Source organism: Ovis aries, chromosome 3, assembly GCF_016772045.2.
Source record: "Ovis aries strain OAR_USU_Benz2616 breed Rambouillet chromosome 3, ARS-UI_Ramb_v3.0, whole genome shotgun sequence".
Classification (NCBI taxonomy): Eukaryota; Metazoa; Chordata; class Mammalia; order Artiodactyla; family Bovidae; genus Ovis; species Ovis aries.
Window position 1 is genome coordinate 95,491,877 of NC_056056.1, and position 19,507 is coordinate 95,511,383.

General features: G+C 36.7%; 1 protein-coding gene across 5 annotated transcripts in view; it reads left to right on the forward strand.

Moving 5' to 3' along the window:
* ALMS1 (ALMS1 centrosome and basal body associated protein) overlaps window positions 1-19,507 on the forward strand; it is a 191,109-nt gene that overhangs the window by 94,815 nt on the left and 76,787 nt on the right. For all 5 annotated transcript variants that reach the window (XM_027967008.2, XM_042248093.1, XM_042248089.1 and 2 more), the window contains one exon: window positions 9,111-10,951. In XM_027967008.2, coding sequence (XP_027822809.2) covers window positions 9,111-10,951 — 1,841 coding nt within the window. The remainder of the gene's footprint in view (window positions 1-9,110; window positions 10,952-19,507) is intronic.

The window sequence follows — 19,507 nt, forward strand, 5'->3', positions numbered from 1 at the left end:
ATATGCATGTGTGTATATATATACACACACATATACATATAATAGAGTCTTACTCAGCCATTAAAAAGAATGAAATAATGCTATTTGCAGCAACATGGTTGGACCTAGATATTATCATACCGAGTGAAGTAAGTCAGACAAAGAAATATCATATGACATCCCCTATATGTGGAATCTAAAAAGAAATAATACAAGTGAACTTACAAAACAGAGGCTCACAGAGAATAAACTACTTTTTAACAGCTTTATCTCACTATAATATATACACAGTAATATAATAATCACTCACTTAAAATATATAATTCAGTGGTTTTTTTATTTATTTACAGAATTATCCAATAGCTAAATTTTAGAACTTTTTTTTTTAACCATTCTACCCCCATTCCTCTATTGCTAGAACCAATAATCTACTATCTTTCCTTATGGATTTGCCTGTTCTGGATATTTCATATAAATGGAGTCCTGTAATACACGATCTTTTGTGACTGCTTTCTTTTACTTAGCATAACAGTTGTGAGATTCATGCATGTTGCATAGTAGCGTGAATTAGTACTTAAGTACTTTTAATTGCCAAATAATATACCACTGTATAGATATATTTTATTTATCCATTCAATAGTTGCTAGACATTTGGTACCACTTTTGGCCATTGTGAATGGTGCTGGTATAAACATAAGTGAAGAGATTTTGATTGGACATTTTTTTTAAAATTTATTTAATTGGAGGCTAATTACTTTACAGTATTGTAGTGGTTTTTGCCATACATTGACATGAATCAGCCATGGGTGTACATGTGTTCCCCATCCTGAACCCACGTCCCTCCCCATCCCATCCCTCTGGGTCATCCCAGTGCACCAACCCTGAGCACCCTGTCTCATGCATAGACCCTGGACTGGCAATCTGTTTCACACATGGTAACACACATGTTTCAATGCTCTTCTCTCAGATCATCCCACCCTCGCCTTCTCCCACAGAGTCCAAAAGACTGTTCTATACATCTGTGTCTCTTTTGCTGTTTTGCATGTAGGGTTATCGGTACCATCTTTCTAAATTCCATATATATAAGTTAGTATGCTGTATTGGTGTTTTTCTTTCTGACTGTCTTCACTCTGTATGATAGGCTGTAGTTTCATCCACCTCATTAGAACTGATTCAAATGCGTTCTTTTTAATGGCTGAGTAATATTCCATTGTGTATATGTACCACAGCTTTCTTATCCATTCATCTGCTGATGGACATCTATGTTGCTTCCATGTCCTGTCTATTATAAACAGTGCTGCAGTGAACATTGGGGTACACGTGTCTCACCTCTTGGCTATATACCTAGGAGTAGAATTGCCAGGACATGTGGTAACTCTGTTTAACATCTTAAGAAACTAATACAGTGTTTTACAAAGTAACCGTACTATTTTACATTCCTGCCAGCAGTATATGAGTGTTCTAGTTTCTCTGTATCCTTTTAAACTATTTTCTGTCTCTTTGATTATAGTTATTCTGATGAGTATGAAGTGGTATCATCATGTTTTTTATTTTCCTAATAATGATATTGAACATCTTTTCATGTGCCTGTCATTTGTTTATCTTCTTTGCAGAAACATCTCTATTCAGATCTTTTGACCATTCTAAAATTTAATTATCTTTACTGTTGAGTTCCCTCTTCACTGTGGGCTTTCTTCATAGCTCAGTTGGTAAATCATCCGCCTGCAATGCAGGAGACACCAGTTCGATTCCTGGGTTGAGAAGATACCCTGGAGAAGGAAATGGCAACCCACTCCAGTGTTCTTGCCTAGAGAATCCCATGGACAGAGGATCCTGGCAGGCTACAGTCCATGGGGTAGCAAGAGTCGGACACGGCCTGGCGACTAAACCTATCAGACGTGTTGTTTGCACGTATTTTCTCTCATTCTGTATGCTGTCATTTCACTTTCTTGGTTGTGACCTTCAAAGCACAAGTTTTTCTATTTTGACAAAGTCTGACTGAATTCTCTTTTATTGCTTGTGATTTTGGTGTCATATTAAGAAATCATGGCGTAACTGAGAGTCACAAAGGTTTAAAATGATCTTCGAAGAGATTTAGTTTTAATTCTTATGTCTAGGTCCATGATCCCCCTTTGAAGCAATTTTAAATTATTTTTCTTCTTAAAAATTGTGCTGAAATATACATAACAAAATTTACCATCTTAACCATTTTTAACTGTGCATTTGACTGTATTTAACTGTATTAACATTGTTGTCAAACAGTCCTCAGAGCTCTTCTTCTTATAAAACTGAAACTCTATATTCACTGAACCATAATCCCCTATTCCCTTCTCCCTTTTTCTCCAGCCCCTGGCAGTCCCCATTATAATTTGTCTCTGAATTTCACTCCTTTAGGTAGCTCCATAAAAGTGGGATTATATAGTGTTTTTCTTTCTCTGACAGTTGTGTCCTCAGAATTCATCTGTTTTGTAGCATGTGTCACAGTATCTCTCCTTTTTAGGCCGAATAGTATCTCATTGTATGTATGCACCACACTTGTTTATCCATTCACCCATCTGTGGACACTTGAGCTGTTTCCATCTTTTGGCTCTTGTGAATAGAGCTGCTATGAATATGAAAATACAAAAATATCCCCTTGAGAGCCTTCTTTTAAGTATTTCAGTAGAGACCCAGAAGTGGAATTGCTAGATCCTGTGGTCACTCTACTTTTATGTTTTTGTGGAACTGCCATACAGTTTTCTTTAGTAGCCATTTTATATTAACATCATCAATGCACAAAGATTTAAATTTTTTTGCATTCTCACCAACACTTACTATTTTCTAGGTTTTTTTTTTCTTTCATAATGGCCATGTTGCAGATACAAAGTGATACATTATTGGGCTTTTGCTTTGCATTTTGCTGATGATTATTGATTTGAATGTCTTTTCATGGACTTGTTGGCCAGTTATATATCTTCTTTGGAGAAATGTCTATTCAAGACCTGTACCCATTTTTGAATTGTGTTGTTTTTTTGTTTGTTTAAGTTGTAAGAATTCTTTATATATTCTAGGTATATGTGTTAGTAGCTCAGTCATGTCTGACTCTGGGACCCCACAGACGGTAACCTGCTAGGCTTCTCTGTCCATAGGATTCTCCAGGCAAGAATACTGGAGTGGATTGCCATTCCCTTCTCCAGAGGTTCTTCACTACCCAGGTATCAAACCCAGGTCCTCTGCACTGCAGGCAGATTCTTTATCATTCGAGCTACAGGGAAATCCCAGTATTCTGCACAGTAACCCATCATCATACACACAGTTCTTTCCTCTTTCTGTAGGCTGCCTTTTAGCTCTCTTTATTGTGCACTTTGATACAGTTTTAAATTCTGATTTAAAACTCTTTTGAGTTTTTACTTTTCCTACTAAAGTAAATCAAAAGAGTTAATTTGAGTTTCTGTGCAGTACTTTGCCATTGAATGTTGTGATTGATTTAAACTAAAATTTGTACATTTCTTTGTTGTTAAAACTAAAATATGAATACTTACATATGAAAGATTCAAATTGTACCTCTCAATCTTAATCTAAATGTTTAAAAAATTAAGATTTTTCTCTTTAAAAAAGCAACAAAAGTATTAACATTAGTTTTCTTTGAGGAGAAGGATCTTTCAACTGATAATGTGAAAGAAAGTGTTAGTCACTCAGTCGTGTCCAACTCTTTGCGACCCCATGAACAGTAACCTGCCAGGTTCCTCTGTCCATGGGATTCTCCAGGCAAGAATACTGGAGTGGGTTGCCTTCCTTTCTCCAGAGGATCTTCCTGACCCAGGGATTGAACCCAGATCTCCCACATTGCAGGCAGATTCTTTACCATCTGAGCCACCTGGGAAGCCTTCACTTAAAATTGCACCAATGTGTTTTTAATTTGGGGTGTATTTCTTCAAATTAATTTTTGTTGGCATATAGTTGACTTACTATGTTGTGTTAGTTTCTTGCTTTACAGCAAAGTGAATCAGTCATTCATATTTATGTATCCACTCTTTTTTAGATTTCCTTCCCATTTAGGTCACTACAGAGCACTGAGTGGAGTTCCCTGTGCTATACAGTAGGTTCTCATTAGTTATCTGTTTTATACATAGTAGTATGTTTGTGTCAGTCCCAATCTCCCAGTTCATCCCACCACCCATTTACCCCCTTGGGCTCCAAAATCACTGCAGATGATGACTGCAGCCATGAAATTAAAAGACGCTTGCTCCTTGGAAGAGAAGTTATGACCAACCTAGAAGGCATATTAAAAAGCAGAGACATTACTTTGCCAACAAAAGTCCGTCTAGTCAAAGCTACGGTTTTTCCAGTGGTCATGTATGGATGTGGGAGTTGGACTATAAAGAAAGCTGAGTGCCAGAGAGTTGATGCTTTTGAACTGTGGTGTTGGAAAAGACTCTTGAGAGTCCCTTGGACTGCAAGGAGATCAACCAGTCCATCCTAAAGGAAATCAGTCCTGAATATTCATTGGAAGGACTGATGTTGAAGCTGAAACTCCAGTACTTTGGCCACCTGATGTGAAGAATTAACTCATTGGAAAAGACCCTGATGCTGGGAAAAATTAAAGGCGGGAGGAGAAGGGGACAACAGGATGAGATGGTTGGATGGTATCACCAACTCAATGGACATGTGTTTGAGTAGACCCCAGGAGTTGATGGACAAGGATGCCTGGCATGCTGCAGTCCACGGGCTCGCAAAGAGTCGGACATGACTGAGCAACTGAACTGAACCATAACTTTGTTCCCTATGTCTGTGACTGTTTCTGAGTGTGAGTAAACAGTTTTGAGTTTATTTTTGTGTATAGTTTTAGGGAATATTCTGATTCAGTGCCAACCCTGTCAGATTATCAAGGGCATTTTTCAGAGAATTAGAACAAAACTTTTTACACTTTATATGGCATCACAAAAAAATCCTGAATAGTAAAAGCAATCTTGAGAAAGAACAATGGACCTGGAGAAACCTGGCTCCCTTCAGACTATACTACAAAGCTACAGTAAGCTATAGGTAAAGGCTCAAGACCAGAAATATAGATTCGTGGAACAGGTTAGAAAGTCTAGAAACAAACCCATGCACCTGTGGCCATTTATTGTAGTCTGTGACAAAAGAGACAAGAATATACGATGGAGAAAAGACAGTGCCTTCAATAAGTGGTGCTGGGCAAACTGGACAACTGCTCGCATGTATTTTTACTTTTGTTGCCTGTCCACTTAGAGGCATTATTTGTTTATTTTAGCAAATTAATGGATTTATAAAGAACTAGAAAACACTTAAGAAAAAGTTAGGTTATTGGCAACCCAGTCCAACACTCTTGCCTGGAAAATTCCATGGACAGAGCAGCCTGGTAGGCTACATACAGATCATGGGATCTCAAGGAGTTGTACATGGCCAAGAAATTTCTCTTCTCATGAATCAGGCTGCTTGCCACTTCTTTAAAACAAACAAACAAAAAAGGTTCGGTTATGCTGATATCTCCTATTTTATATACCAAAGTATCAAAACTTTAAATATAAAAATAATCCATATATTTAGTAGCTGAAATGGCATTTATTTATATATGGAGTACATATTCGTTATTTTACACATAGATATTTAGTTGTCCTAGCACTGTTTGTTTAAAAGACTTTTTTCCCCATGAATTTTCTAGCCTACTTGTCAGTTCATCATAAATGTTAGTATTTATTTCTGAACTATCAGTTCTGTTCTCTTACTCAGTACCACTCAGTTTTGATTACTGTAGCTGTGTGGTTAAGTTTTGAAATGAGAATGTGAGCCCTCCAACTTTGTTCACCATTTTCCAAATGGTTTGGCTACAGTGTCTCCTTTGAATTTCTAAATGAACTTTAGGATCAATTTTTACAAAGAAAAAAAGCCAGCTGACATTTTGTTGGGAATTCCTTTGAATCTATAGATCAGTATGGGAAGTATTGCCATCTTAACAATATTAAAGTCTTCCAATTCATTGGGCCAGTTTTCCATTTATTTTGATCTCTTATAATTGGTTTCAGTAGTGTTCTGTGGTATAGTCTTCATTTATTTGATAAATATATTTATTCTTAAGTATTTTATTTTTATGCTGTTGCAGATGGAGTTGTTTTGTTTCATTTTTGGATTGTTCACTGTGTGTTGAAATGCAGTTGACTATTGTCTGTTAAACTCATGTCCTAAATTTTAAGGAGCTTGTTTATTAGTTCTCGTTGGTTTTCTTATGGTTTCCTTGGTATTTTCTGTGTAGAAGATCATGTCATCTGCAAACAGAGATGGTTTTACTTCTTCCTCTCCATTCTTGATTTCTTTAATTGGTTTCCAGATTGCTTTGGCTAGACCCTTTAGTATGATAAGAGGAAGTATGTACATACTATGTTGTTCTTATCCTAAGGGAAAAGCATCTGATCTTTTACCATTTACTATAATGTTAGCTGTGCATCTTTTGTAAATGCTGTTCATCTGGTTGAGAAAGTCCCTTTCATTTATTGTTTGCTGAATGATTTTATCATTAAAGAAGGTTGTGAGGGAAACAGTAGCCTTTTGAGTGGCCAGTGTGCTGTGCCAGGTCTTAGCTATGGCATGCAGGATATTTAGTTGCAGCATATGGGATCAGTTCCCTGACCAGGGATTGAATCTGGGTCCCCCACATTGGAAGTGCATTTATTTTAGCCATTTTCTGTTAGGTATATCTTAACCACTGGATCACCAGGGAAGTCCACATTTAAGAGCCTATCCCATATCAAGGGATACATTATTGGGACGTAATATAAGTTCTTATGGCTATATCTGGAGAAGATTGTATGAAAATAAGTAAAATTGATTTGCCCAGTACCAAAGCTATAACAAAATTTTAAACGGAAAAGTTACTATAGAAAGCTGTTTATAATTATTATAAAGCTTGGAGGAGATGATGGATGGTTGTGGGGTTTGGAGTATTCTAAAAAATTATAAGACACGGATTGTTGGGAAGAAAGAAGAAATGTCTTGTGGGATGAATATAAATCTAATCATGCCCAGTTTTAAGAAGCTGGACTAAGTTTATGCTTCTCAAATTGGAGCATTTGTTTCCCAATGATATGTGTGGCAGTGTCAGGAAGTAAGAAGCCATTGAATTAAAATCACATTTTAAAAATGTTTTATCCAGTGGTATTTAGTTTATTGACTTTTTAAAAAATTTAAACATTTTATTTTGAAATAATCATAGGTTCACATAAAGTAGTAAATAATACAGAAGAATTGCCTTTACCCTTTACCCAGTTTCCAAAAATGAAGATGTCTTGCAAATATGTGATAATATATTACAACCAGGATAATAACATTGATACAGTCCCGATACTTAATGTTTTCACCAACCCAAGGGTCCCTTTTGTTTCCCTGTAATAACTATATCCACTCCTATCTTAGTCCCACTCCTTTCTTAACCCCTGGCAACCATTAATCTAGTTTCTGTTTCCATAATTTTGTCCTTTTAAGAATGTCATATAAAAGAAATCATATTGTATGCAATCTTTTAGTATTGGCTTTTTCTCAGCATAATTCTCTGAACAATATTCAATGTCAATAGTCTGTTCATTTTTTTACTGGTGTGTAGTATTCCATGGTATGAATGTACCACAGTTTGTTTAAATATATGCCGATTGAATGAGGTAACTTGGTTGTTTTCCAGTTGTTGGCTATTACAAATAAAGCTGCTATGAACATTCCTGTGTAGGTTTTTGATGAACATCAGTCTTTATTGCTTTGCTGGGTCATATGGTAGTTGTATAATTTTTTGACTGTCTCTAATACCACATTGGCCTGGATGTTGGGATCCTGCATTAGAGTTTGCCAGGGATGGAACTTTAGGCTTCTCACTTGGCCTTTGCTGGTGTGGGTATGGGTGAGGCCATAGTTTTTTTCTGTGATGTTTGGCTGGAAGAGAGCAGTTATTGTCTAAAAGTTTTCTGTCTTGCTGAACTTCACCTTTACTTGTTTTTTAACTAATGAGAGCAGGTTTTTGTTAGAGCTCTTTGTATTCTTCTGTGCTCTTTGTTCATGGTTGTTGTCTTTAACTCGAAATCTGGGATATTTGAAGTAAAAAGAAAACCCAGGGATCACTCCCCAGTTATTCTCTGATCCCAAAGTCCCTAGCCAGTCTGCCTTTTTTCTCTTTACTTTTCAGATTCTTCTTAAGTTTGTTCTGTATATGATGTCCAGGATTTTTAGTTGTACTTCGCAGGAGGAATAGGGAAAAATACATCTCCATTATGTGAGAAATGGCAATGCAATTTAAAATATTCTTATATGAAATCACATGTGGCACTAAAATTAAATAGAATGCCAGGTTATCATTTTATATGCAAAACAGAAATCTCAAAGAAGTATTAAATATTTATAGTATCTTTAGGACTGATCCTGTATTTTAGTAAGAAGTACTAATTCTTTCTTCCTGTCTTCATTGGTAAATATTAGGCTGTAGGCCATGTTTCTGTAGCAGAGAGACCCAAATACAACGGCTGAGATAAGGTAGAATTGTATTTCTCTTTCAGGTCCAGGGTAAGAAAGTAACTTTGCTTCTTGAAATCTTCTGAGGAACCAAGCTAGGTGGGCAGTTGAGCCACCATTATGTGTGGCCTCCCAGGGTTGTTCTAGACCTCACCATTTTCATTTGGCAAGAGCAATGGTAATGGGTTGTAGCACAGCAGAAACTAACAACATGGTAAAGTGGTTACACTCCAGTTAAGAAAAGAAAGAGTAGTAGTGATGATAATGATTGAAGGCGGCAGTAGGAGAACATGAAGGCCAAGAGCTTGATTTTTTTAAGGATGAGAGCCTGAAGTCGTATGGACTGCTTTTGCTTACCTCCCATTGGCTTGTACCTAGTCACATGATCCTATCTGCCTGCAAGAGAGTCTCTGCTTGGTAGTCATGTGACCTGCAGAATTTGGGTAAGGGACCCCTGTTATTAAAACTAAAAAGGTGAGCAGAAGTCTTTGCTTTTGTAACTTAAGTGAAAACTTTTAGAAGAAATTAACTGTGTGATTTTAATTATCATGAGCCGTTTTATCCTATAGTTAACTATCTTTTTCTTGTTGTGTTTTTATAATTATTCAGACTACTTCAAGTAAGAACTTGTTTATATCTTCTAGGATTTACAGAGTCCACGGGGAATAGGATGCAAGCCAGAAGCTGTTTGTAGTCACATTATTATTGAGAGCCATGAAAAAGGATGTTTCAGAACTCTAACAGCTGAACGACCCCGATTGGACAGCCACCCTTGTGTTTTTAGATCTGCTGAACCCTCAGAAATAGTCAGAGGACAATGGAGCCCATCATCATGGAGAACTAGGCACATCAACCTTTCCAAGTCACTGGACCAGAACAACTCCCAATTCAAAGTTTGGAATTCCTTGCAGTTACAAAGTCATTCCCCATTTCAAAACTTTATCAGTGATGACTTGGAAATTAGCAAGGGCCTTCGAATGCCATTTCATGAAAAGCTGGACCCTTGGCTGTCAGAATTAGTAGAACCTGCTTGTATGCCACCTGAAGAAATGGATTGTCATTCTTCATCACAAATGCTGCCCCCAGAACCCATGAAAAAGTTTACTACCTCCATTACTTTCTCATCTCACCGACATTCTAAATGCTTTTCAGATTCCTCTTTTCTTAAGGTTGGTGTTACTGAAGGTAGCCAGGGTTCTGGAGCATCTGTGGGGGTAGTTAATTCTCATTTCACTGAAGAGCAGAATCCTCCTAGAGATCTAAAACAGAGAACCTCTTCCCCGTCATCACTTAAAATCATTAGTCAGTCACCAGATAAAGCTGTGACTATTTTAGCAGAAAATAGTAGCCAAAGCCAAAAATTATCTGTTGAACATTCTTATCAAGAAGAAAAACCCTTAGAAAAATCAGATTTTAAAAGCAGTCATCCTAAGCCCAGTGCCAGTGCAAATGATAGTAATTTCAAAGAAGTTCACTTTTCTGATAATCATACTCTCATTAGCATGGGCAGACCAAATTCCACAGTAGAAGTAAAAGAGAAGAATGTAACTATTACTGCAGGTCTTCCTTCACACATTTTTCTTGAACAAGAGGTCTTTGAACAAAGCACAGCCCCACATGCAGATCAGCATGTGAGAAAACACCATTCTCCCCCTCCTCAACATCAGGATTATGTAGCTCCAAATCTTCCATGTCGTATTTTTCTTGAAAAGCGAGGACTCTTTAAACAGAGCAAGGCCCCACATGTAGATCAGTTAAGAGAAAACCACTCTCCCCTTCCTCAGAGTCAGGATTATATAGCTTCAGACCTTCCTTCTTCAATTTTTCTTGAGCAGCGTCAACTCTTTGAACAAAGCAAGGTCCCAAATGTAGATCACCACCTGAAAAAACTCCATTCCCCCCTTCCTCAAAGTCAGGATTCTGTAGTAGAAAAGAATAATGAACATAAGCCTAAATTACACATTTCTGATACAATAGATGTTGAAGCCAAATTCAGTGATGTGGTCTCCCCATCAGCCCCAAATCAATGTACAGTAGCAACATCTGCATCTTCTCCACCTTCAAATAGAAAAGCACTTTCTTGTATTCGTATAACTCTTTCTCCCAAGACTCCTTCCAAGTTGGATAGTGGAAACTTAGATAAAAGATTGCATTCATTGGATCCTGCCACTAAAACAAGGATGAATAGTGAGTTTAACTCTGACCTACAAACTATATCTTCAAGATCATTGGAACCAACCTCCAAATTATTGATCAGTAAACCTGTAGCACAGAATCAAGAATCTTTAGGTTTTCTAGGACCTAAATCTTCATCGGACTTTCAAGTCGTACAATCTCCTCTTCCAGATAGTAATGTTATTACTCAGGACTTGAAAACCATACCTTATCAGAATAGCCAGATAGTAACATCAAGGCAAACACAAGTGAACAGTTCAGATTTGGAAGAATATTCCAATCCAGAAGGGACTCCGGTATCTGCAGATCGGTGAGTCTCATTGTGATGACAAGCAAGCTGATGAAATTTATGATAAAGGGTTTAAAATACTTAAGCAAGTTTTAGTTCTTGGGAGAGAGGCAGATAATTTCTCTTAGGGGAGGTTGTTACCTGCCTAATCTAGAAATCTTTCAAGGAATGAACACCTAAGTAAGAGAAAACATCTGAATGTAATATAATGTATTTATACTCTCAAAAGGACTTCTGGAAAACAACTTGACATCAAGTATTTTAAAACATTACTCAGAAGAATCTTTGATCACCGAGTGGTACAATTTAGTGATTCCTTATTTATTACATTGGAAATATGCTGAAGACCAGGCTTTGGAAGGGGATGCATGATGTATGTGCTCCCTCTCCTCCTCTCTCTCTGTTTCTGTTTCATGTTTCCTCTCTAAATGAATATCAAAGCAGTAATTTCTTTGTGAAAATTCCTGGCAGACGTCACTTAACCAAGTTATCAAGGTTAATATCACGAGTAGTGTATGTCAAGATAATGTGGTCCCTAATGTGACATCTTATTTCACAATGATTGTAGGAATGAAAACCCAGTTTAGGGATAAATGCATGAGATCTATACTGTTGAGGCTGATTTTAAGACTATCATTCATTCTCTTTTACGTTAATGAGTCCTTTACTATATGGCTGAACACTTACCCTCTGTGTGTACTGTTTCCACGTTATGGTAGAGAAGGTAATAGATCATAGTGGTGAGCCTTGAAAAGAAGAGAAAAAATGTTTAATCACCATCCACGTGTGGTAGTCATGGCAGTGAGGGACTTACATATGCTACCTGACTTAGTGCTTGTTAACCCTGTGAGGTAGGTGGTGGTGTCCGTATTTGCCCTCTGGAAAACTGAGACACTGACACTGCTGCTTTTTCAGCAAGCAGCAGTTGTTTCAAAGAAGGCAGTCTGTTCAGTGGAAGCAAGTGCTGCTTCGCCACGTTACCATGTCTCCCAAATCCTGAGCCGTACTTAACCTATCCTATCAACTGTGCTCTTGGACAAGTCATTTAATATCTTTGGCACTCATATATGGATGATTGGTGGGAAGAAATAGTTGGAAAGCTTGGAGGTCCATTATAGCTCTGAAAGTTAGTGACCGAGAATTGGATTGGGGCAGATAAAAACAAGGTCAATCTCTGATTTCCATAGTATTATAAATAGATCCTTTTTGGGTGTGAAAAGTGTTTAGAAACTAAAAGATTGGCAAGTTTGCATATAATACTTAAACTCTAAGTGATAAAGTGTCAAGTTATTGGAGCTGAATTCTTTGAATGAGAAAGAAAATTATAGCTTATTATAAATATGAACTAATAACAATGCTGTTTGTTCCAGAATGTACTAAATGCTAGGCACTGTAGTCAATGTTTATATCATTTTATACTTAGTATAATCATCATAGGTAGGTTTTATTATCTCAACTTATAGGTTTTACAAACCTTAGATTAAATGATTTGCCCTAGATTACCCTGGTGGCTCAGACGGCTGGTAAAGCGTCTGTCTACAATGCGGGAGACCCAGGTTCGATTCCTGGGTTGGGAAGATCCCCTGGAGAAGGAAATGGCAATCCACTCCAGTACTATTGCCTGGAAAATCCCATGGACAGAGGAGCCTAGTAGGCTACAGTCCATGGGGTCGCAAAGAGTTGGACACGACTGAGCGACTTCACTCTCATATGACCATTCACTGTTAAAAATAACATTTGAACCTAGTCTGTCTGACTCCAGAATCTGTAAATAATATACACACTCATCTGTATATGTGTGTATATATACATAAAATGTTTAAGAATATTAAACTTTATTTTGAGATTAAATTTAGACTTAGAGGAGCTGCAAAAATAGTAGAGTTCCTGTGTTATCTATTATGTAGAAGCTTAAAACAGTAAATACTACCCCAAGTTTCTGTGGGTCAGAGATCCAGGCATGGCTTAGCTAGGTGCTTCTGGCTTCGGGTCTCTCATGGGGTTCAAACAAGGTATTGGCTGCAGCTGTGGTCCCATCCCAAGACTTGACTAAGACCAATGTCCTTTTAAGGTCACTCACATTGTTATTGGCCAGAAACGGCTTCTTCCTTCCTTAAGGCAGCTGTGACAATTACGCTTTTCTCAAGTGAGCAAGTGAGAGTTCAGATGTGCCCAAGACAAAACACAGTCTTTACTTTGTAGTAACCTAACCTTGGAAGTGAATCTCATCACCTCTGCCACATTCTAATACTAGAAAGACATGAATCAGTATTTCTGGCCAGCCCTCACGGGTTAGGGATTACTCAAATGCATGAATACCAGGAAGCAGAGATCACCTGGGGGATTTTTGTTTGTTTGTTTTTGGCCATGCCATGTGACATGGGGGATTTTAGTTTCCAAACTACCCCCTGCATTGGAAGCATGGAGTCTTAACCACTGAACCGCCAGGGAAGTTCCGTTGGGGGAATATTTTAGAGGTTGGCAATATACCCTTTGCTAAACCTCCCCTTATGTTAACATCTTATCCTAACATCATAACCATAAAACATTTACCAAAACTAAGAAATTCTCCATCATACAAAATTATAATTAAATGTATAGACCAATTTGGATTTCTCATTATTCCAAAAATGAACCTTTTCTGTCTCAGATCCATCCCACCATCTCACCTTGCATTTAGCTGTTCTTTCTAGTTAACCTCCTCCAGTTGTTCTGGCTCCTTAATCTCCTGGAGAAACTGAAGGCAGTTTCTCAGACTTCCTTATTTTTCACGATCTTTGAAGAGAATTAGTTATTTTGGTTTCAGGTTGGCTTTGTCTGATGTTGTCTCAAGATTAAATTGAGGTTATCCATTTTCAGTGCGTTTCATCAGGAAGCCCATTAAGTTGATATACAACTACTGATGATGTTAACCTTGGTTACTTGACAAAGATGGTATCTGCCAAGATTCTCCACTGTAAAGAGAGAATCTTGGTAGGTAAATCATTTCCTTCATTCCTTCTCCATTTACTAATCAGAACTCTTCTGTAAGCAAGAGCTGTTATTCCTCCCATTTATTTTTTCCTTTAGTTTTCCATGTACATTAATCTGGACTCAGGGGCATTTATTTCATCCTTTGGATTATAATCCCATACTACTAAATTGATTCAGTTTTAGCAGTTGAAAACATGATTGGCTACTGTACCCTGTCACAGCCCTGAAATCAATCATTTCCCCAAAGAATACTTATTTCTTTTTTGGAGTATAGGATTTTCCCCCTAGCTTTGTTGAGATAAAATTGATATGCAACCTTGTTTAAAGTTTACAGTGTGTTGATTTGATACGCTTATATTGCAGAATAATTACCATGATAAGTGTTGGCTAACACTTGCATCACATCACATAATTATCATTACTTTTTTTGTGGTGAGAAAATTTAAGATATACTCTAAAATAACTTTTAACTATATTAATACATTATTTTTAACTGTCATCACAGTACTGTGCATAGATCCCCAAAACTTGCTCATCTTCTAACTGGAAGTTTGTACTCTTGGACCAGTATCTCCCCAGTTCTCCTGCCCTCCAGCTTCTGGTAGACAGCATTCGACTCTGTGTCCTCTTGTTTAGGTTCTATGTGTAAGTGATCCATGGTATTTCTCTTTCCCTGTCTGGTGTATTTCGCTTGGCAAAATGCTGCAGAAGTCCATCAGTGTAGGTTGCCTTTTCATTTTGTTGACTGTTTTGCTGTACAGAAAATTTGGGGTTTGATGTAGTCCTGCATACTGACTTCTGCTTGTGTAGCTTGTGCTGTTGGTGTTACATCCAAAAAACCACTGGCAAGACCTATGCCAAGGAGTTTTTCCCTGTGCTTTTACTAGGAGCTTATGTTTTCAGCTCTTATGTTTAAAACTTTAACCCATTTCAAGTTAATTTGTTAGTACTAAAATAGGAGTCCAGTGTCATTTTTTGGGCATGTGATTATCTAGTTTTCCCAGCACCTTCTGTTGAAGAGACTGTTTTTCCTCTACTGAGTATTCTTGGCTCCCTTGTAAAATACTAGTTGAATGCACGTGTAGGGGTTTATTTACGGGTTCTCTGTTCTGTTCCACTGATCTTTGTGGCTGTTTTTGTGCCAGTACCATACTGTTTAGGTTATTGTAGCTTTGTGTTATAGATTGGAATAAGGAAGTGTGGTGCCTCCAGTTTTGTTCTTTCTCAAAATTGCTTGGGCAATTCAGGGTCTTTTGTGACTCTATACAGATTTTAGAATTGTTTTTCTTCTGTCTATGAAAAATGGCATTGGAATTTTGGTAGGGATTGCATTAAATGTATATTGATGGCTTTGAGGAATATAGATGTTTAAACAATATTTTTCTGGTTCATGAACACATTTCATGTGTCTTCCCATTTGTTTGTGTCTTCCTCAGTTTCCTTCATCAAAGTTAGTTTTCAGTGGACAGATCTTTTACATCCTTGGTTAAATTTATTTCTAGGTATTTATTGATTTGTTACTATTGTGAATGGGATTTTCTTCAGTTCTTTTCAGATATTTTGTTGTTAGTGTACAACTGATTTTTCTGTGTTGATTTTGCATCCTGTGACTTTACTGAATTCATTGATTATTCGTAACTTTTTTTTTCCTGAAGTCTCTAGGATTTCTGTTAGATGTTAGATCATATCATGTGCAAAGAAAGGCCGCTTACTTCTTCCTTAGTGATTGGATGCCTTTTATTTCCTTTTCTTGCCTAATCGTTCTGGTTAGGACTTGCAGTGCTGTGTTGAGTAAAAGTGCTAGCAGTGGGCACTCTTATCTTGTTCCTGATACTAGAGGGAAAGCTTCATCCTTTCACCACTGAGTTTGATGTTAGCTGAGAGTTTGTCATACATCACCTTTATTATGTTGAGGGATGTTTCTTCTATACCCAGTTTGTTGAGAGTTTTTATCAAGAAAGATGTACTTTGTCAAATGCTTTTTCTGCATCTACTGAAATAATCATATTATTTTAATCTTTTATTCTATTAAAGTGGCATGTTTATTGATTTTTATATGTTGAACTATCCTTATGCCTCAGGAATAAATCCCAGTTGATCTTGGTGTATAATTCTAATGTGCTGTTTAATTCAGTTTGCTAATATTTTGTTGAGAAGTTTTGTCTGTATTCATCAGATAATTGGTTTGTAGTTTTCTATATCTTCACCTAGCTTTGGGTCATCAGGGTAATGCTGGCCTTGTAAAATGAGTTTGCAAATGGTCCTCTCTCTTCAATTTTTGGACAAGTTTCAGAAGGATTGGTATTATTTCTTTCTGAAACATTTGGTAGAATTCACCACTTAAAACCATCTATTGGGAAGATTTGATTACTGATTTTTTTTCCTTACTCCATTGGTCTGTTTATATTTTCTATTTCTTCATGAATCAGTCTTGGTAAACTGGATGTATTTTATGGATAGCGGAAATTACCCATTTCTGCTAGGTTATCCAATTTGTTGGCATATAACTGTTCATAATAATCTCTTATGATCCTGTGTATCAGTTGTCATGTCTTCTCTTTCATTTCTGATTGAGTCCCTCTTCCTTATTGTAGCTAAAGGTTCGTCATTTTTGTCTATCATCAAAAACTAGGTTCTTAATCTTGATGTTTTCTGTTTTTCTGGCCTCTGATCCTTTTTTTTTTTTTTTCTTTGATTTTTCTTTCTTCTACTTTGATCTTTCTTATTTCCTTTCTTTGTGTGCTTTGGGCTGGTCCATTCTTCTAATTCCTTGAGATGTGAGATTATTTGAGGCCTTTCTTTTTTCTTAATGAAGGCATTTATCATTATAAATGTCCTTAGAACTGCTTTTGTCTCATAGGTTTTGGTATGTTTTGTTCACAGTTTCATTTGTTTCAAGATTTTTTTTGCTTTGTGTTGTGATTTTTTTAAGACGTACTAGGATGACACTGCTTCTTTCCCTGGTGAGTGAATAAAGCTAAAGATTGTAGGCATTAACTCACACATGTGTCTACATCTATAGTCATTTTATCTTGATTGTAATGTGTGTATGTATTTATGTGTGTGTATTTTTTTTTAAATCACAGGTCAGTGTTGATACCTCCAACTAGTCTAGAACCATGCTGTTGATTCTAGCTTTTTTCTTTTATTTATAAACTTTTTTCTCCAATGGTGATAAACATGGCTCTCATTATCTACAGTATATTTACCCCAGTATATGTAGTTTCAGAATTCTTATCCCATACCCAGGTGAGAAACAAATTCTCCAACTATGTACAGGGTTTTTTTTTTTTTGTGGGGGGGGGGGCCTTCCCTGGTGGCTCAGAGGTTAAAGAGTCTACTTGCAATGTGGGAGACCTGAGTTCGATCCCTGGATTGGGAAAGATCCCTTGGAGAAGGAAATGGCAACCCTCTCCAGTATTCTTGCCTGGAGAATCCCACGGACAGAGGAGCCTGGTGGGCTACAGTCCATGGGGTCGCAAAGATTCGGACATGACTGAGCAAGCGACTTGACGACTTAACGAGGTTTTTTATTTGTAGTATTCAGTCCAGACATCGTTGCTGTTTCCCAGGTTAGTTATTTTCTTCCCTGTATGCTTTAGCATGATGATATGATTCATTTATAATACTGTTAGATTCATTTCTTACATCTTATATTCCATCTTGCCCCAATAACTTGGTTAATTTTTTAAAAATTTATATACTATCAAATTCATTTTTTGTGGTTAAAAGGTTAGTTCTGTCAGTTTTGATTAATCCACATCACAGTTCCATATGAAGCATTTCTCTCAGTCCAAGTTTTGCCTTTCCAGAGTGTCACGTAAATGAAATCATAAAATACAGAATAGCCTTTTAGGTTTGGCATCTTTTACAAAGTGTATTTAAGATTTGTCCATCTTGTTTTGTGAATCAGTATTTTTTTACTTTTTAATTACTTTTTTACTTTTTACAAGCATAAAGCAGTAAAAAGTTAAAAAAAAAAAACAAACCACAGTTTATCTATGTACGTTGACTCCTTAAAGGATATTTGGGTTGTTTCCAGTTTTAGCTGATTATAGTTAGAACTGCTAAAAAAATAAGGATATATATATATATATATATATATATATGTATGTATATATAGTTAGAGCTGCTGAGTCATGTGGTATGTGTGTGTATTTAACTTCACAAGAACTGTTTAGAACTAAACTATGCTAAGCTGATTTCCAGAGTGGCTATACCTTTGTATTCCCACTAGCAATGTACAAATGTTTCAGTTACTCTCCATCCTCACCAACTTGTGGTACTGTCCGTATTTGTTAGCAATTATCATAGATGCTTTCCTTTATGTGTTTCACCCTGAGCTCCCCTTTTCAGGTCCTCGGAACAGAAAGCACGGCTTAACTTAGCCCTTTCTTTCGAGTGACTGTGTCAGTGCCAAGCGGTTCAGTACAGAGAAAAAAATCACAGATTTGCCTTACCCTCTTGAGACCACACCTCCTCTAGCGGAAGAGGAGGGTTTCCCTCTGTCAGAGTTTTAAACTCCTTGTTACTGCTGGTGTTGCTGCCACCATGTAATCACTTGAGTGCTTGAGATTACTAGAAAGAAAAGAAAAGGGGATTTTCACACTATTTCCAGTTCCACTTCTCATGCCTGAATAGAAGGCTTCTTCTTGGAGGTCTTTCTGTCTGTGCTAATGTCCACTTCTAAGTGTCAGACTCTGGTACTTCAGATGTACCAGTAAATCAAATTGCCAGCTCCTATTATTTCTCAAAAGTCTTCTAATAACTGCTCCATGTAGTCTGTCTCAGTTTTATAGCTTCACTTAGTAGAAGAGACAGAATGGGTTATGATTGATTATCCAAAACTGGAACTGATGATCATTTTTTGTTCTCAGTAACAGCATATGCAAATTCCATTGCCAACACTTGGTATTTCCAGTTATTTTTTATTTTGGCCATTCTAAATGTGGATGTGAAATGATACATTATTGTGGTTTTAGTTTGTTTTTCCCTGATGACACATGATGTTGAGTATTGTTTCTGTGTTTCTTGGCCATTTTTATATCTTTATGAAGTATCTGTTCACTCTTATCCATTGGATTGTGTCATGATTTTAAGAATTTTTAATATATTCAAGATAATAGATCCTCTGTATTATAAATATTTTCTCACAGAATGAGGTTTGATTTTCATTTTCTTCCTGGTGGCTTCATGAAGAAAAAGTTTTAAGTTTATGAAATCAAGTTTGTTAACTTTTCTTTTTCTATACTGCATAAGTTGCAAGTGTACAATATATGATTCACCATTTTAAAGGTTATACTTCATTTATTATAGTTACTATAAAATATTAACCATATTCCTTGTGTTGTACATTATATCCTTGTAGCTTATTTTATGCATAATAGTTTGTACCACTTTACCCTCTACTCCTGTATTGCCCTTCCCCTCCCCACTGGTAACTACTAGACTGTTTTCTGTATCTGTTAGTCTGTTTCTTTTTTGTTATAATCTCTAGTTTGTTGTATTTTTTAGATTCCGCATATAATTGATATCATATGACATTTTATCTCTGTCTCTTATTTCACTTAATATCGTAGCCTCCAGTCCATCCAAGTTGTTGAA